The sequence below is a fragment of the Mustela erminea genome, chromosome 1 (assembly GCF_009829155.1).
Source record: "Mustela erminea isolate mMusErm1 chromosome 1, mMusErm1.Pri, whole genome shotgun sequence".
NCBI classification, from domain to species: domain Eukaryota; kingdom Metazoa; phylum Chordata; class Mammalia; order Carnivora; family Mustelidae; genus Mustela; species Mustela erminea.
The window spans coordinates 4,968,903-4,984,987 of NC_045614.1; the positions used below are offsets into that span (position 1 = coordinate 4,968,903).

A 16,085-nucleotide genomic window follows, 5' to 3' on the forward strand; every position below is an offset into this window, starting at 1 on the left:
ATAATCTCTTATGGTTTGTATCCCTCCCGATCCCATCTTGTTTCATTTATTCCTTTCCTACACCCTAAGAACCTCACATTGCCTCTCAACTTCCTCATATCAGAGAGATCATATGATAATTGTCTTTCTCTGATAGACTTATTTCGCTAAGCATAATACCCTCTAGTTCCATCCACATTGTCACAAATGGCAAGACTTGTTTTGTTAATTTTTGCCATTTTGACTGGTGTGTGGTGGTATCTCATTGTGGTTTTGATTTGTATTTCCATGATGTCTAGTGATGTTGAACATTTTTTCATGTGTCCATTAGCCATTTGTATGTCTTCTTTGGAGAAATGTCTGTTCATGTCTTCTGCCCAGTTTTTGACTGGATTCTCTGGTTTTTTTTTTTTGGGTGTTGAGTTTGAGTTCTTTATAGATCTTGGATACCAGCACTTTATCTGTAATGTCATTTGCAAATATCTTCTCCCATTCTGTGGGTTGTCTCTTAGTTTTGTTGACTGTTCCTTTTGCTGTATAGAAGTTTTTATCATGATGAAGTCTCAAAAGTTCATTTCCCTGGTATTTGGAGACAAGGGTTTTTTTTTTTTAATTTTTTATTTTTTATAAACATATATTTTTATCCCCAGGGGTACAGGTCTGTGAATCACCAGGTTTACACACTTCACAGCACTCACCAAAGCACATACCCTCCCCAATGTCCATAATCCCACCCCCTTCTCCCAAACCCCCTCCCCACAGCAACCCTCAGTTTGTTTTGTGAGATTAAGAGTCACTTATGGTTTGTCTCCCTCCCAATCCCATCTTGTTTCATTTATTCTTCTCCTACCCACTTAAGCCCCCATGTTGCATCACCACTTCCTCATATCAGGGAGATCATATGATAGTTCTCTTTCTCTGCTTGACTTATTTCGCTAAGCATGATACGCTCTAGTTCCATCCATGTTGTCACAAATGGCAAGATTTCATTTCTTTTGATGGCTGCATAGTATTCCATTGTGTATATATACCACATCTTCTTGATCCATTCATCTGTTGATGGACATCTAGGTTCTTTCCATAGTTTGGCTATTGTGGACATTGCTGCTATAAACATTCGGGTGCACGTGCCCCTTTGGATCACTACGTTTGTATCTTTAGGGTAAATACCCAATAGTGCAATTGCTGGGTCATAGGGCAGTTCTATTTTCAACATTTTGAGGAACCTCCATGCTGTTTTCCAGAGTGGCTGCACCAGCTTGCATTCCCACCAACAGTGTAGGAGGGTTCCCCTTTCTCCGCATCCTCGCCAGCATCTGTCAATTCCTGACTTGTTGATTTTAGCCATTCTGACTGGTGTGAGGTGATATCTCATTGTGGTTTTGATTTGTATTTCCCTGATGCCGAGTGATATGGAGCACTTTTTCATGTGTCTGTTGGCCATCTGGATGTCTTCTTTGCAGAAATGTCTGTTCATGTCCTCTGCCCATTTCTTGATTGGATTATTTATTCTTTGGGTGTTGAGTTTGCTAAGTTCTTTATAGATTTTGGACACTAGTCCTTTATCTGATATGTCGTTTGCAAATATCTTCTCCCATTCTGAATGCGAAAGGAATCCATCAAAATCCTTGAGGAGAACACAGGCAGCAACCTCTTCGACCTCAGCCACAGCAACATCTTCCTAGGAACATCGCCAAAGGCAAGGGAAGCAAGGGCAAAAATGAACTATTGGGATTTCATCAAGATCAAAAGCTTTTGCACAGCAAAGGAAACAGTTAACAAAATCAAAAGACAACTGACAGGACAGAGATGGTTTTAAGTTGTTCGTCTAATATATCAACAACAGAATTACACTGATTTAACTAGCTTATTACCTAAATCCTGGTGATGGGCATTAAGGAGGGCACGTATTGCGTGAAGCACTGGTTGTGGTGCATAAACAATGAATCTTGGAACACTGAAAAAATAAGATTAAATTTTTTAAATACCCAAAAACTTTTAAAGTGCATCTGGGAAGAGTCCTAGAGGAAAGAATTATTTTTAACTCACGAGTGAGTCAAGTCATTTGTTGACATTTTAAGAGACAGGACTTCAAATGGGGATTAGATTGATTAAATATTGAATCAAATAGAGAATGCACAGTGCTGCCTTCTGCTCTCTCTCTTTCTCTTTACAGATCCATGCGCAAGCCATCCCTGCCCTGCTAAATCTTACTGTGTCTCCAAGGAACAAAAATACTTCTGTTATTGCATAGATGGATATGTTTCGAACACAGGAGAAAGAAATTTCAAAGACCAGAACGTCGTTTGCAGAGGTGATTCTGGGCTTATAGAAAGAGTGGCATTACTGCAAGAGTATGCAAATCTTGGAAGGAAAGCTGGCCATAGGATTCTCAGAGGGGAAAGGCTTCAGTGTCCTGCCTGAAGGTCATGTCCCTTTACTCTGTAGCATCATTCATGTGAGAGTAAGAATTTGAGGTCCAGGTGAAATCGACTTGTGTTCCATCTCAACTCTAACTAAGCAGCTGTACGACTTTTGGGGCAATTGCTTGAATCCTCCATCTCAAGTGTATAGCCCATAAAATAGGAGTAATCATCCTACCTTCTGCAGATCAGAGAACTTAGGTCAGAGGAATATGTGTTTGTTTAAAGGAGCCAATCCCAAAGTTAATGAAATGCCCGGTTTAAAAAATAAGTCCTCCTATGCATCCAATGTCATGCTGGGCATTTTTCTTATTTAAACCACACTCCTAACTCCCCATGACATGGATGTCTCTCTTTCTCTTTTTTTAAGATTTTATTTATTTATTTGACAGAGATCACAAGTAGGCAGAGAGGCAGGCAGAGAGAGAGAGGAAGGGAAGCAGGACCCTGGGATCATGATCTGAGCGAAACAGAGGCTTTAACCCACTGAGCCACCCAGGCACCCTCTCTTTTAAGATGGAAGTTAGCAAACTTTTTCTGTACAGGGCTGTCTAGTAAATATTTCAGGCTTTGCAGGCCATATGGTCTCTGCTGCAACTATTCAGCCCTGTCTTTGTAATGTAACTGTAGCCACAGACATAAATGAATGGATGTGGCTGTGTACCAATAAAATTTTATTTACAAAAACAGGCAGTGGGCCAGCCCAGGGCCACAGTTTGCAACCTTGGCCTAAGTAATGAGAATACTTGCTATCCCCCCATATTCCCCAGTACTTATAGTAGGATATAGTCATATTTATTTGAAAAGGAAAATAATTTGTTTTGCTGAGTTTATCTCAATATGTTTTCTAGTGGAATCGTTTCTAATAGAAATCTAACAGAAACCACTTATGGGAGTCACATAAGTAATTTTAAATTTTATGGTAGCTACATTTAAAATGTAAAAAGAGGAAATTATTTTTAATAATATACATTTTTCAAATTTTATTTTATTTCTTCAGTGTTCCAAGATTCATTGTTTATGCGCCACACCCAGTGCTCCATGCAATGCTGGTCCTCCTTAATACCCACCACCAGGTTCACCCATCCCCCTACTCCCCTCCCTTCCAAAACCCTCAGTTTGTTTCTCAGAGTCCACAGTCTCTCATGGTTCATCTCCGCCTCTGATTTTCCCCAATTTACTTTTCCTTTCCTTCCCCTAATGTCCCTCAAGCTAGTCCTTTTGCTCCAGAAGTAAGTGAAACCATATGATAATTGACTCTCTCTACTTGACTTATTTCACTCAGCATAATCTCCTCCAGTCCCATCCACGTTGACAGAAAAGTTGAGTTTTCGTCCTTTCTGATGGAGGCATATTCCATTGTATATATGCACTATATCTTATAGTAATATACTTTAACTCAGCATATCAAAAGTATCATTTCAAGCTGAAATAAATATAAAAAGCACTAATGAGACCACTTACATATTTTTTTCATATTGTCTTTGATTTCTGGAATGCATTTTATGCTTACAGTACATTTCAGTTCAGACTAGCCATAGATTCAGGTACCTGGTGGTTCCTGTTTTGGACAATGGACTTCTTGGACCTGACTCTCAGTTGTTGTGACATTTTTTTTTCATTTTTTATATTGTTTTTTAATTTTTTCAGTTTATTTATTTTCAGAAAAACAGTATTCATTATTTTTTCACCACACCCAGTGCTCCATGCAATCCGTGCCCTCTATAATACCCACCACCTGGTTCCCCCAACCTCCCACCCCACCGCCACTTCAAACCCCTCAGATTGTTTTTCAGAGTCCATAGTCTCTCATGATTCACCTCCCCTTCCAATTTACCCCAACTCCCTTCTCCTCTCTAACACCCCTTGTCCTCCATGCTATTTGTTATGCTCCAGCAATAAGTGAAACCATATGATAATTGACTCTCTCTGCTTGACTTATTTCACTCAGCAGAATCTCTTCCAGTCCTGTCCATGTTGCTACAAAAGTTGGGTATTCATCCTTTCTGACATTTTTTAAAACTCCAGCTCTTTACATTTTGGAATCCAGAATGAGATGAAAGTAAAACTCTTGATTTACATTCATTTTATCTCAGGAATTCATAGATATCTCTTCCTTATTTTTAATAGCTAACATTCTCAATTTGAATCTTGTTTTCTTTATAATAACAGGTTTTTCCCTCTTTCTGGTAGCTTGTAAGATTTCCTCTTTTTCCTTGGAGGTAGGACATTTCATTTTGTTTTTAGTATATTTTTATATATTTTTCTTACATAGATACATATACATATATCTAATATTGATATAGAGATTTATTCTCTTCTCCCTTACAAAATCTCTTCTTGGGGTTATCTTTTTCAGTATTCTTTTTTTTTTTTTTTCAGTGTTCCAAGATTCATTGTTTATGCACCACACCCAGTGCAGGGAAATAGTTGATTGAATTGCATTTCTTCTTGTCATCTTGACAAAATTCCTTTTGGGTGGGTACTGGCCTTCTTGGATAACTCCTTCCTCTTTACTCTTCCCTCTAAATCCTAGAAGAGTTCCTCAACTTTCTTTTCCTGACTAATTGGCCTTTTGCATATTCATTCTGTTACTGAACATTGTCATTAAAATTTCAGAAACCACAGCTTTAATTTCTCAGGAACTTTTTTGGTTATTGTTCTTTCATTGTGCCATTTCCATAACAGCTTCTTCTTTCTTTTAGTTGTTACAAGATATTTGTTGAGATGAAGAGCTTTGTCAAAAGCAAAGACAGTTGTTAGATATAGCACATGTATCAACACACAATATACGTAAGCAAAATTTAAAAAGCAAAATATGAAAATATCTAAGATTAAAACTCTCTGTAGCTACACAATATTGTTTATTTGGTTTGATTCCTACTCATCTTTTCAAATCAATACACAAAGTCATAACTTACATAAGTATTACTCAAATTCAGTGTTATAACCTCTTTTTGTGTCTCAGACAAAAGATTGAAATATTCCATGATAACAGACAATTCCTATAATATATTGCTACCCATGACATAATAATAACGAAAAATATATGTAATATACATAATATAATATAGTAATAATATCTTCATGTATTTTCTATATAATAATAGTGTTATAATATTAAAATATGAAATGTTTGATAATAATTAAAAGCCAAATCATTTGCCTTAATTAAAATGTAAAATGAGAACTAGGAAGAGAAAGGCTACATATTTGTTGTTGTTTTAATACTAAAAAAATAATTTACCTCCAGTCATAGAGAGGTATAATCGACATATAGTTCCGTATAAGTTTAAATTGTAGAATAACTTGAAGAAAGCCTATTCTTTTATTATCAAACAAATGAATTCTTGAGACTTTTTGGAGATCCTTTCTGAGGATTTTAACTTCTCTCCTGTTTCCTGTATTAACTGTGTACTTAAGTCCAGATTTTCCTAGAAAACAACCTGAGGCACAACATGTATCCAAGTTTTAAAGGGTTGTGTGTGCAATCTTAAGCCAGCAAGGGTGAGGAAGGAAAAGGACATGAAACAGGGAACAAAGAAAAACAAATTAAAGATGGTGCATCCCTTTGCTGGGTACTGCCTTGTAAGACAATGCGGATGGTGGTGTGGCCATGCAAGACTTTCCAGAAAGGCCACTTATAACTGTTTCTTAGGACAGGTCAGACTCTTGGCAGGAGGATAAAGGGAGAAAGAGAGAGAGGCCAGCTCCTTCTCATCTTGTCTCTCTCCTTGGTCAAGCTTTGCCTCACCGGACTTTTCCTGACTTCTGGATTGATCTGACTGTCTGGGGAAACCAGATTCTATATCCCACAGCAGACCAGTTCATCTGAGTCCAGGTGGGAGATCCCAGAGCCTCCATGTGTATGATGAGATCAGACCTGGTGCTGGAGCTGCTATGATGCCCACACCAGGGGAACCTCATCTGGGAGAGGTCAAGTCAATCTGTGCTATCAGGAGACAAGGCACCTGAGGTAATCTCAGGAAGCTGTGGGTGGGCAAAGATAATGTTGGTTATAAACTGGGTCAAATATAATTTACTGTCATTGCTTTCTGTCTTGCTTTTCCTTCAAGCTGTAACATTCTAGTATATAGATAGATGATAGATAGATAGATAGATAGATAGATGATAGATAGATATAGATATATCTAGATATATAGATATTATATATATATATATTATATCTATATATCTAGATATATCTATATATATATTATATATATATAATATCTATATATCTAGATATATCTATGTCTCACTACATCTTCTTTATCCATTCATCTATCAATGCACATCTGGGCTCTTTCCACAGTTTGGCTATTGTGGACATTGCTACTATGAACAATAGGGTGCAGGTGCCCCTTCAGACCACTACATTTGTGACTTTGGGGTAAATACCCAGAAGTGCAATTGATGGGTCATAGAGTAGCTCTATTTTTAACTTCTTGAGGAACCTTCATATTGTTTCCCAGAGTGGCTGTACCAGCCTGCATTCCCACTAACAGTGTAAGAGGTTTCCCTTTTCTCCACATCATTGCCAACATTTGTTGTTTTCTTAACTTGTTAATTTTAGCCATTCTGACTGGTATGAGGAGGTACCTCATCGTGGTTTTATTTGTATTTCCCTGATGGCAAGGGGTATGGGGGTATGGAGCATGTTTTCATCTGTCTGTTGACCATTTGTATGTCTCCTTCAGAGAAATGGCTGTTTATGTCTTCTGCCCATTTCTTGACTGGACTATTTGTTTTTTTGGATGTTGAGTTTCTTAAGTTCCTTACAGATTCTTAAATACAAATCCTTTATCTGATCTGATGTCATTTGCAAATATCTTTTCCCATTCCATAGGTTGCCTTTTAGTTTTGTTGACTGTTTCTTTGCCATGCAGGACCTTTTATCTTGATGAAGTCCTGAAAGTTCATTTTTCCTTTGGGCCCTTGCCTTTGGAGACATCTCTAGCAAGAAGTTGTTGTGATTGAGGTCAAAAACATTGATACCTATGTTCTCCTCCAGGATTTTGATGGATTCTTCTTTTTTAAAGAATTATTTATTTATTGACAGAGAGTTCACAAGTAGGTAGAGAGGCAGGCAGAGAGAGATGGGGAAACAGGCTCCCTGCTGAGCAGAGAAGCCAATGTGGGCCTCGATCCCAGGACCCTGTGATCATGACCTGAGCAGAAGGCAGAGGCTTAACCCACTGAGCCACCCAGGCACCCCCTCTTTTTTTTAAAGAATCATTTATTTATTTGAGAAATCACAAGTAGGTAGAAAGGCAGGCAGAGGGAGATGGATTTTGATGGATTCTTATCTCACATTTAGGTTTTTCATCCATTTTGAGTTTATCTTTGATATATGGTGTAAGAGAATGGTTCAGTTTCATTCTGAATGTGGCTGTCCATTTTTCCCAACACCATTTGTTGAAGAGACTATCCTTTTTCCATTGGATATTCTTTCCTGCTTTGCTAAAGATTTGTTGACCAGAGTCCATAGTCTCCCATGGTTCACCTCCCTTTCCAATTTCTCTCAACTCCCTTCTCCTCTCTAACTCCCCTTGTCCTCCGTGCTGTTTGTTATGCTCCACAAATAAGTGAAACCATATGATAATTGACTCTCTCTGCTTGACTTATTTCACTCAGCATAATCTCTTCCAGTCCCGTTCATGTTGCTACAAAAGTTGGGTATTCATCCTTTCTGATGGAGGCATAATACTCCATAGTGTATATGGACCACATCTTCCTTATCCATTCGTTCTTTGAAGGGCATCTTGGTTCTTTCCACGGTTTGGCAACCGTGGCCATTGCTGCTATAAACATTGGGGTACAGATGGCCCTTCTTTTCACGACATCTGTATCTTTGGGGTAAATACCCAGGAGTGCAATGGCAGGGTCATAGGGAAGCTCTATTTTTAATTTCTTGAGGAATCTCCACACTGTTCTCCAAATTGGCTGCACCAACTTGCATTCCCACCAACAGTTTAAGAGGGTTCCCCTTTCTCCACATCCCCTCCAACACATGTTGTTTCCTGTCTTGCTAATTTTGGCCTTTCTAACTGGTGTAAGGTGGTATCTCAATGTGGTTTTAATTTGAATCTCCCTGAGGGCTAGTGATGATGAACATTTTTTCATGTGTCTGATAGCCATTTGTATGTCTTCATTGGAGAAGTGTCTGTTCATATCTTCTGCCCATTTTTTGATATGATTGGCTGTTTTGTGTGTGTTGAGTTTGAGGAGTTCTTTATAGATCCTGGATATCAACCTTTTGTCTTACTGTCATTTGCAAATATCTTCTCCCATTCCGTGGGTTGCCTCTTTGTTTTATTGACTATTTCCTTTGCTGTGCAGAAGCTTTTGATTTTGATGAAGTCCCAAAAGTTCATTTTCATTTTGTTTCCTTTGCCTTTGGAGACATATCTTGAAAGAAGTTGCTGTGGCTGATATCGAAGAGGTTACTGCCTATATTCTCCTCTAGGATTCTGATGGATTCCTGTCTCACGTTGAGGTCTTTAATCCATTTTGAGTTTATCTTTATGTATGGTGTAAGAGAATGGTCGAGTTTCATTCTTCTACATATAGCTGCCCAGTTTTCCCAGCACCATTTATTGAAGAGGCTGTCTTTTTTCCACTGTATATTTTTTCCTGTTTTGTCGAAGATTATTTGCCCATAGACTTGAGGGTCCATATCTGGGCTCTCTACTCTGTTCCATTGGTCTATGTGTCTGTTTTTATGCCACTACCATGCTGTCTTGGTGATCACAGCTTTGTAGTAAAGCTTGAAATCAGGTAATGTGATGCCCCCAGTTTTATTTTTGTTTTTCAATATTTCCTTAGAGATTCGGGGTGTCTTCTGATTCCATACAAATTTTTGGATGATTTGCTCCAGCTCTTTGAAAAATACTGGTGGAATTTTGATCAGAATGGCATTAAAAGTATAGATTGCTCTAGGCAGTATAGACATCTTAACAATGTTTATTCTTCTGATCCAAGAGCATGGAATGGTCTTCCATCTTTTTGTGTCTTCTTCAATTTCTTTCATGAGTGTTCTGTAGTTCCTTGAGTACAGATCCTTTACCTCTTTGGTTAGGTTTATTCCCAGGTATCTTATGGTTCTTGGTGCTAGAGTAAATGAAATCAATTCTCTAATTTCTCTTTCTGTATTTTCATTGTTAGTGTATAAGAAAGCCACTGATTTCTGTACATTGACTTTGTATCCTGCCACGTTGCTGAATTGTTGTATTTTATGGTGACTAACATAACACAACACAGTAAAAAAATTAAAAATTAAAAAATGTTTGGTAGAATTCTCTTGAGAAGCCATCTGGCCCTGGATTCTTGTTTGTTGGATGATCTTTAATTACTGCTTCAGTTTCTTTGATGGTTATGGGTCTGTTCAGATTTTCTATTTCTTCCTGCTTCAGTTTTGGTTTTTTTTTTTTTTAATGATTGATTGATTGATTGATTTGACAGACATAGATCACAAGTAGGCAGAGAGGCAGGCAGAAAGAGAGAAAGGAAGGGAAGCAGGCTCCCTGCTGAGCAGAGATCCCAGGACCCTAGGATCATGACCTGACCCAAAGGCAGAGGCTTTATCCCACTGAGCCACCCAGGTACCCCTGTTTCTGTTTTATAAGTTTCCAGGAATGCATCCATTTCTTTCTGATTGCCTAATTGGGACAGAATTGCTCAGAATTGCTCATAATACATTCTTAAAATTGTTTGTATTTCCTGGTACTGGTCATGATCTCTCCTCTTTCATTCATGATTTTACTAATTTGGGTCCTTTCTCTTGTCTTTTGGATAAGTCTGGCAAGGGGTTTATTCATCTTATTTATTAATTCTTTCAAAGAACAAGCTGCTGGTTTCATTGATCTATTGTTTTGGTTTCTGCTTCATTGATTTCTGTTCTTATCTTTATTATTTCTCCTCTCCTACTTGGTTTAGGCTTTATTTGCTGTTCTTTCTCCAGCTCCTTTAGGTGTAAGGTTAATGTGTATATTTGAGACTTTTCTCCAAAATTTTGAGAACTTTTCAAGAAAGACTTTTACTGCTATGTACTTCCTTCTTACGACTGCATTTGTTATATCCCAAAGGTTTTGAAAAGTTGTGTTTTCATTTTCATTTGTTTCCATGAATTTTTAAAATTCTTTAATTTTCTGGTCGACCCATTCATTCTTCAGGATGCTATTTAACCTCCAAGTATTTGAGTTCCTTAGAAATTTCCCATTGTTGTTGAGTTCAAGTTTCAAAACTGTGACCTGAAAATATGCAGGTAATAATCCCAATCTTTTGGTAATGGTTGAGACCTAATTTGTGACCCAGTATGTGATCTATTCTGAAGAAAGCTCCGTATGTACTCGAGAAGAATTTGTATTCTTTGTTTTAAGATGGAAAACTCTTTATATATCTCTGAAGTCCATCTAGCCAGTGTGTCCTTGAAAGCTCTTATTTCCTTTTTTTAATTTTATTTTTTTCAGTGTTCCAAGATTCACTGTTTATGCACCACACCCAGTGCTCCATGCAATATGTGCCCTCCTTAATACCCACCACCAGGCTCACCTATCCCCTCAACCTCCTCCCTTCCAAAACCCCCAGTTTGTTTCTCAGAGTCCACAGTCTCTCATGGTTCATCTCCTCCTCTTGTTTCCCCCAATTCACTTTTTCTTTCCTTCTCCTAATGTCCTCCTTGTTATTTCTTATGCTCCACAAGTAAGTGAAATCATATGATAATTGACTTTCTCTGCTTGACTTATTTCACTCAGCATAATCTCCTCCAGTTCTGTCCATGTTGATAGAAAAGTTGGGTATTCATCCTTTCTGAAGGAGGCATAATATTCCATTGGATATATAAACCATATCTTTTTTATTTATTCTGAAGGGCATCTTGGCTCTTCCCACAGTTTGGCGACTGAAGCCATTGCTGCTATGAACATTGGGGTACAGATGGCCCTTCTTTTCACTACATCTGTATCTTTGGGGTAAATACTCAGTAGTGCAGTTGCAGGGTCATAGGGTAGCTCTATTTTTAATTTCTTAAGGAATCTCCACACTGTTTTCCAAACTGTCTGCAGCAACTTGCATTCCCACCAACAGTGTAAGAGTGTTCCCCTTTCTCCACATCATCTCCAACACTTGTTGTTTCTTGTCTTGTTTCCTTTTTTTAAAGATTTTTATTTATTTATTTGACATTGCTGTGAGGGGGTTTTGAAGTCCCCTATTCTTTTTGTACTGATATCAATGTGTTTCTTTAATTTGGTTATTAATTGGTTGATATAATTGGCTGCTCCCAATTTAGGGGCATAAATAATTACAATTGTAAATAGGTCTTCTTGTTGTATAGACACATTAACTATGGTATAAAGTCCCTCTTTATCCCTTACTACAGTCTTGGTTTAAAATCTACTTTGATATGAGGATTGCTAACTCAGCTTTCTTTTGAAATCTGTTAGCATTATAAATGGTTTTCCACTTCCTCACTTTCAGTCTGGAGGTGTCTTTAGGTCTAAAATGAGTCCCTTGTAGACAGCATGTGGATGGGTCTTGCTTTTTTTTTTAATTTTTATTTATTTATTTGATAGACAGAGAGAGATCACAAGTAGGCAGAGAGGCAGGCAGAGAGAGAGAGGGAGAAGCAGGCTCCCTGCTGAGCAGAGAGCCCGATGTGGGGCTCGATCCCAGGACCCTGAGATCATGACCTGAGCTGAAGGCAGAGGCTTAAACCACTGAGCCACCCAGGCGCCCCGAGTCTTGCTTTTTTTATCCAATCTGATACTCCGTGTCTTTTGATTGGAGCATATAGCCCATTTATTTTCAGAGAGACTACTGAAAGATATGAACATAGTACCATTGTATTACCTATAAGTGCCTGTTTCTGTAAATTGTCTCTGTTTCTTTCTATGTCACTCCTGGGCTATTTCTTTGCTTACAGGATCCCCTTAATATTTCTTACTGGGCTAGCCTAGTAGTCACATATTCATTTAATCTGTCTGTCCTGGAAGCTCTTTATCTCTCCTTCCATTCTGAATGAAAGCCTTTCTGGATAAAGTATTCTTGGCTGAATATTCATCTCATTTACCTCCCTGAATATATTATGCCAGCTCTTTCTGGCCTGCCAGGTTTCTGTGGATAATTTCTTTTTTTTTTTTTTAAGTTATGTTGTTTGTCACATATACATCAATAGTTTTTGATGTAGTGTTTCATGATTCATTCTTTGCATATAAAACCCAGTGCTCAATGCACTACTGTGTATTTACCCCAAAGTTAAAGATGTAATAAAAAGAAGGGTCATATGCACCCCAAGGCTCATAGCAGCAATGTTCACAACAGCCAAACTGTGGAAGGAGCTGAGATGCCCTTCAACAGATGAATGGATAAAGATGTATTCCATATATACAATGAAATATTACTCAGCTATCAGAAAGGATGAATACCTAACATTTGCATCAACATGGATGGATCTGGAGGAGATTATGCTAAGTGAAATAAGTCAAACAGAGAAAGACAATTATCTGTGGATAGTTCTGATGTTAAGTCTGACATTCCTCCCTCTAAAAATAAGGAGCCTCTTGTCTCGAGCTACTCTCAGGATTCTCTCTTTTTCTCTAAAATGTGCAAGCTTCACCATTATATGTTGGGGTGTTGAACTATTTTTATTGATTTCAGGAGACATTGTATCTTTCTCTTGGACATGAATGCTTGTTTCTGTCCCCAGATTATGGAAGTTCTCAGTGATAATTTGCTCAAATATACTTTCTGGCCCCTCTATCTCTCCACCCTCAGGCACCCCAATAATTCTGACATTGGCTGGCTTCATGGCCTCATTAATTTCTCAAAGCCTTTCTTCATGGGCTGTTAGCTGTCTTTCTCTCTTTTCCTCAACTTCCTTCCTTTCCATCACCCTGTCTTCTAGATCACTTACTCTCTTCTGCCTCATTCACCCTGGCTGTTTGAGCATCCAATTTAGGCTGCATCTCCAGTATAGCATTTTAAAGTTTGGCATGATTAGATCTCCTTTCTGTGCTAAGAGATTCTCTACTGTCTTTTAATGTTTTCACAAGCCCAGCTATTAGCTTTATAATTGCTATCCTGAATCCATCACTGATATCTTACTTATATTCATATCAGTTAGGTCTGTGACAGAGAACATTGCTTCTGGTTCTTTCTTTTGTTTTGAGTTCCTCCTTCTAGTCATTTTGTACAGAGAAGAATGGGTGAACAAGTGAACAAAATAAAAAAATATCAATCACCAGCCAAGCAAAATACACAGTAGACAAATCCAAAGTGGTCAAAAAACAGAATAGAAAAACAAGAGAAAGCAAAATAAAAAGAGAAAAAAAGGGGGAGGAAGAGATTAGTCTCACAGGGTGAATAAAGAATTGTGATCCACTTGTTCCTGGGTGAATTTTGGTGAATTTATGTTCAAAGACACTAAATCCCAAAATTGCAAAGAAAACAAAACTTGTATATATAAAAAATTAAAATTATATAGAGTAAAAAAAGGCCAAAAATGAAGTGAATCTCTATAAAATATAGATGTAAAAAATAAAAGTTAAAAAATGAATTAAAAATATAGAGTTGGTAAAATAAGAAACTAGTTGAAATGGGAAAAAAAGAAAACAAAAAAAAACCAGAAAATTTTAGATGTAAAGATAAATGGATTATGAGAAAATCCTCAAGTTCTATATAATATTTTCTCCTAGCACTGGAGTTTTACAATCTTGTGGGATCCCTAAGCTAGTTGTGCACCTGTTCCTCTAGTTTGTCTTCTGGGGGAGGGGTCTGCTGTGCTGCTTCTCAGGTGTCTTTTTCTGGGCTGAGTTGTTCCTCCCTTTGCCAGGGGTCTGGTCTCAATGTAAGCTGGTCCTCTGTGTGGGTTTGTTCCCTCAGAGTTTTCCACACCTCTTTAGAGGATCAGAATAAAAATGTTAGAGAGGAGAAGGGAGTTGGAGGAAATTGGAAGGGGAGGTGAACCATGAGAGACTATGGACTCTGAAAAACAATCTGAGGGGTTTGAAGTGGCGGGGGGTGGGAGATTGGTGGGAGATTGGTGGTGGGTATTAGCGAGGGCACAGATTGCATGGAGCACTGGGTGTGGTACAAAAATAATGAATACTGTTATGCTGAAAATAAATAAAAAATAAATTTAAAAAGAAAAAGAATAAAAATAGCCATGCCCCAATCTCTAGCCCCAGAGCTGAAAGATCAAAGTCCACCCCCCAACTTCAGTAAACCCTCCTGGACAAACAGTTTTCACTTTTGTGTGTGTTAAACTCCGTAACTCCTGTGGTAGGTATCCATGGCAGTCTCCTAGGGGGATTCTGAGGGACTTGCATTACTGCCCTTTTTGTACCATGGGGCTGAGAGAGGTTGCAGGCTCATGCATGTACCCATTCCACCACTCCCAGGGGGATGGCTGACTGTCACCCTACTGTCATTTCTGAGGCCGCACCCAAGAGCTGTTGCTTGGTCATGGGCATACCTGTTTAACTCCTCTCAAGGGATGGCAGGCAGTGCACATGTTCCACTCTTTTTAAAGGTGCTCAGGTGGAGAGCAGTCACCCCATTAGCCTGGCTCTTGGTTTATGGCAACCTGAGTTAAGATTCCCCTCCTGGGCTCCCCAGCTATAACCAGTGTCCCCGTTCCAATGCTTGGGCACTCTCCCAGTTCAAGCACCCTGGTTAGTTTTGTGACTCCTGGGATCCCGAGACCACATTTACTCACCTGGAATTCTGCCCATTTCATCCCCTGAGTCCCTTTCAGACAGGGATATCTTTCACTGGAGCAGATTTCTAAGGGTTCTGATTTTGCCCCCCAAGGCTCTATCACTTTCCAGTAATCAGCTTATGGAGGCTCACTCCCCCTTCCGTTTATCTCTGATATCTCCCCTCCGATTTGTGTCTCCATACCTCCTACTTTGCAAAAAAGCAAGGAGAAAAAAGTTTTCTACTTGTAGAGTTCCAGAGATATGTCCTTATATCTCAGGCTGAATTCATGGCTATTCAGAATGGTTTGATAGTTATCTAGCTAAATTCAAGGGACCAGACGAAACAAGGTCCCCTACTCTTCCACAACCTTGCCTCCTACCCCTCAGTGACTGTTTTTCTATTTGTAGAGTTGCAGTGATTCTTTTCTTAGATCTCAGATTTCATTCACAGTTGTTCAAAAGGATGTGATAGATAACCAGTTGAATTCAAGGACCAGATGAAACACGGGTCCCCTATTCTTTCCCCATCTTCCCTCTGACTGAAACTTTTATTTTACAAGCCCTGTTAAGGCCTAAGCTACAACCTTCCCAACTACTTAAAAACCAAAGTAGAATTGGAGACTCATTTTTTATTTGGGGAATTATGGGATCCTCCAAGATTATGGGGACAAATCTCTCCTAATGAAAGTAGACATGGCATTGTTTTCTGTGATGAATCTATGATGTTAACCCAACTTACCTATTTTCTGTCCTAGAAATCGACATTGTGAACTGCTCTAATTTCAGTAGTGATGCAACGTTTCAGAACTGTCAGAAGCAGGTAAGGTTCATCACTTCATGGGTTTGCACAAGTGTACAGAAGACCGTCCTCAGAATCGAGTGGGTGATGTAGGGAGAGATAGCTCACCATAGTGTGCAGGTGTATTCAATATATATTGTCATGAAACAAGTGACCCCCAAACTTAGTGACTTAAACAACATTTAC

At 38.6% G+C, this 16,085-nt stretch overlaps 1 protein-coding gene across 3 annotated transcripts in view; it reads left to right on the forward strand.

The window, feature by feature from the left end:
• Positions 1-16,085, forward strand: part of LOC116570852 (putative adhesion G protein-coupled receptor E4P) — a 56,905-nt gene that overhangs the window by 6,451 nt on the left and 34,369 nt on the right. For 2 of the 3 annotated variants that reach the window (XM_032308439.1, XM_032308447.1), the window contains 2 exons: positions 2,156-2,293; positions 15,856-15,920. In XM_032308439.1, coding sequence (XP_032164330.1) covers positions 2,156-2,293; positions 15,856-15,920 — 203 coding nt within the window. The remainder of the gene's footprint in view (positions 1-2,155; positions 2,294-15,855; positions 15,921-16,085) is intronic. The other variant, XM_032308453.1, reaches the window with a different exon arrangement.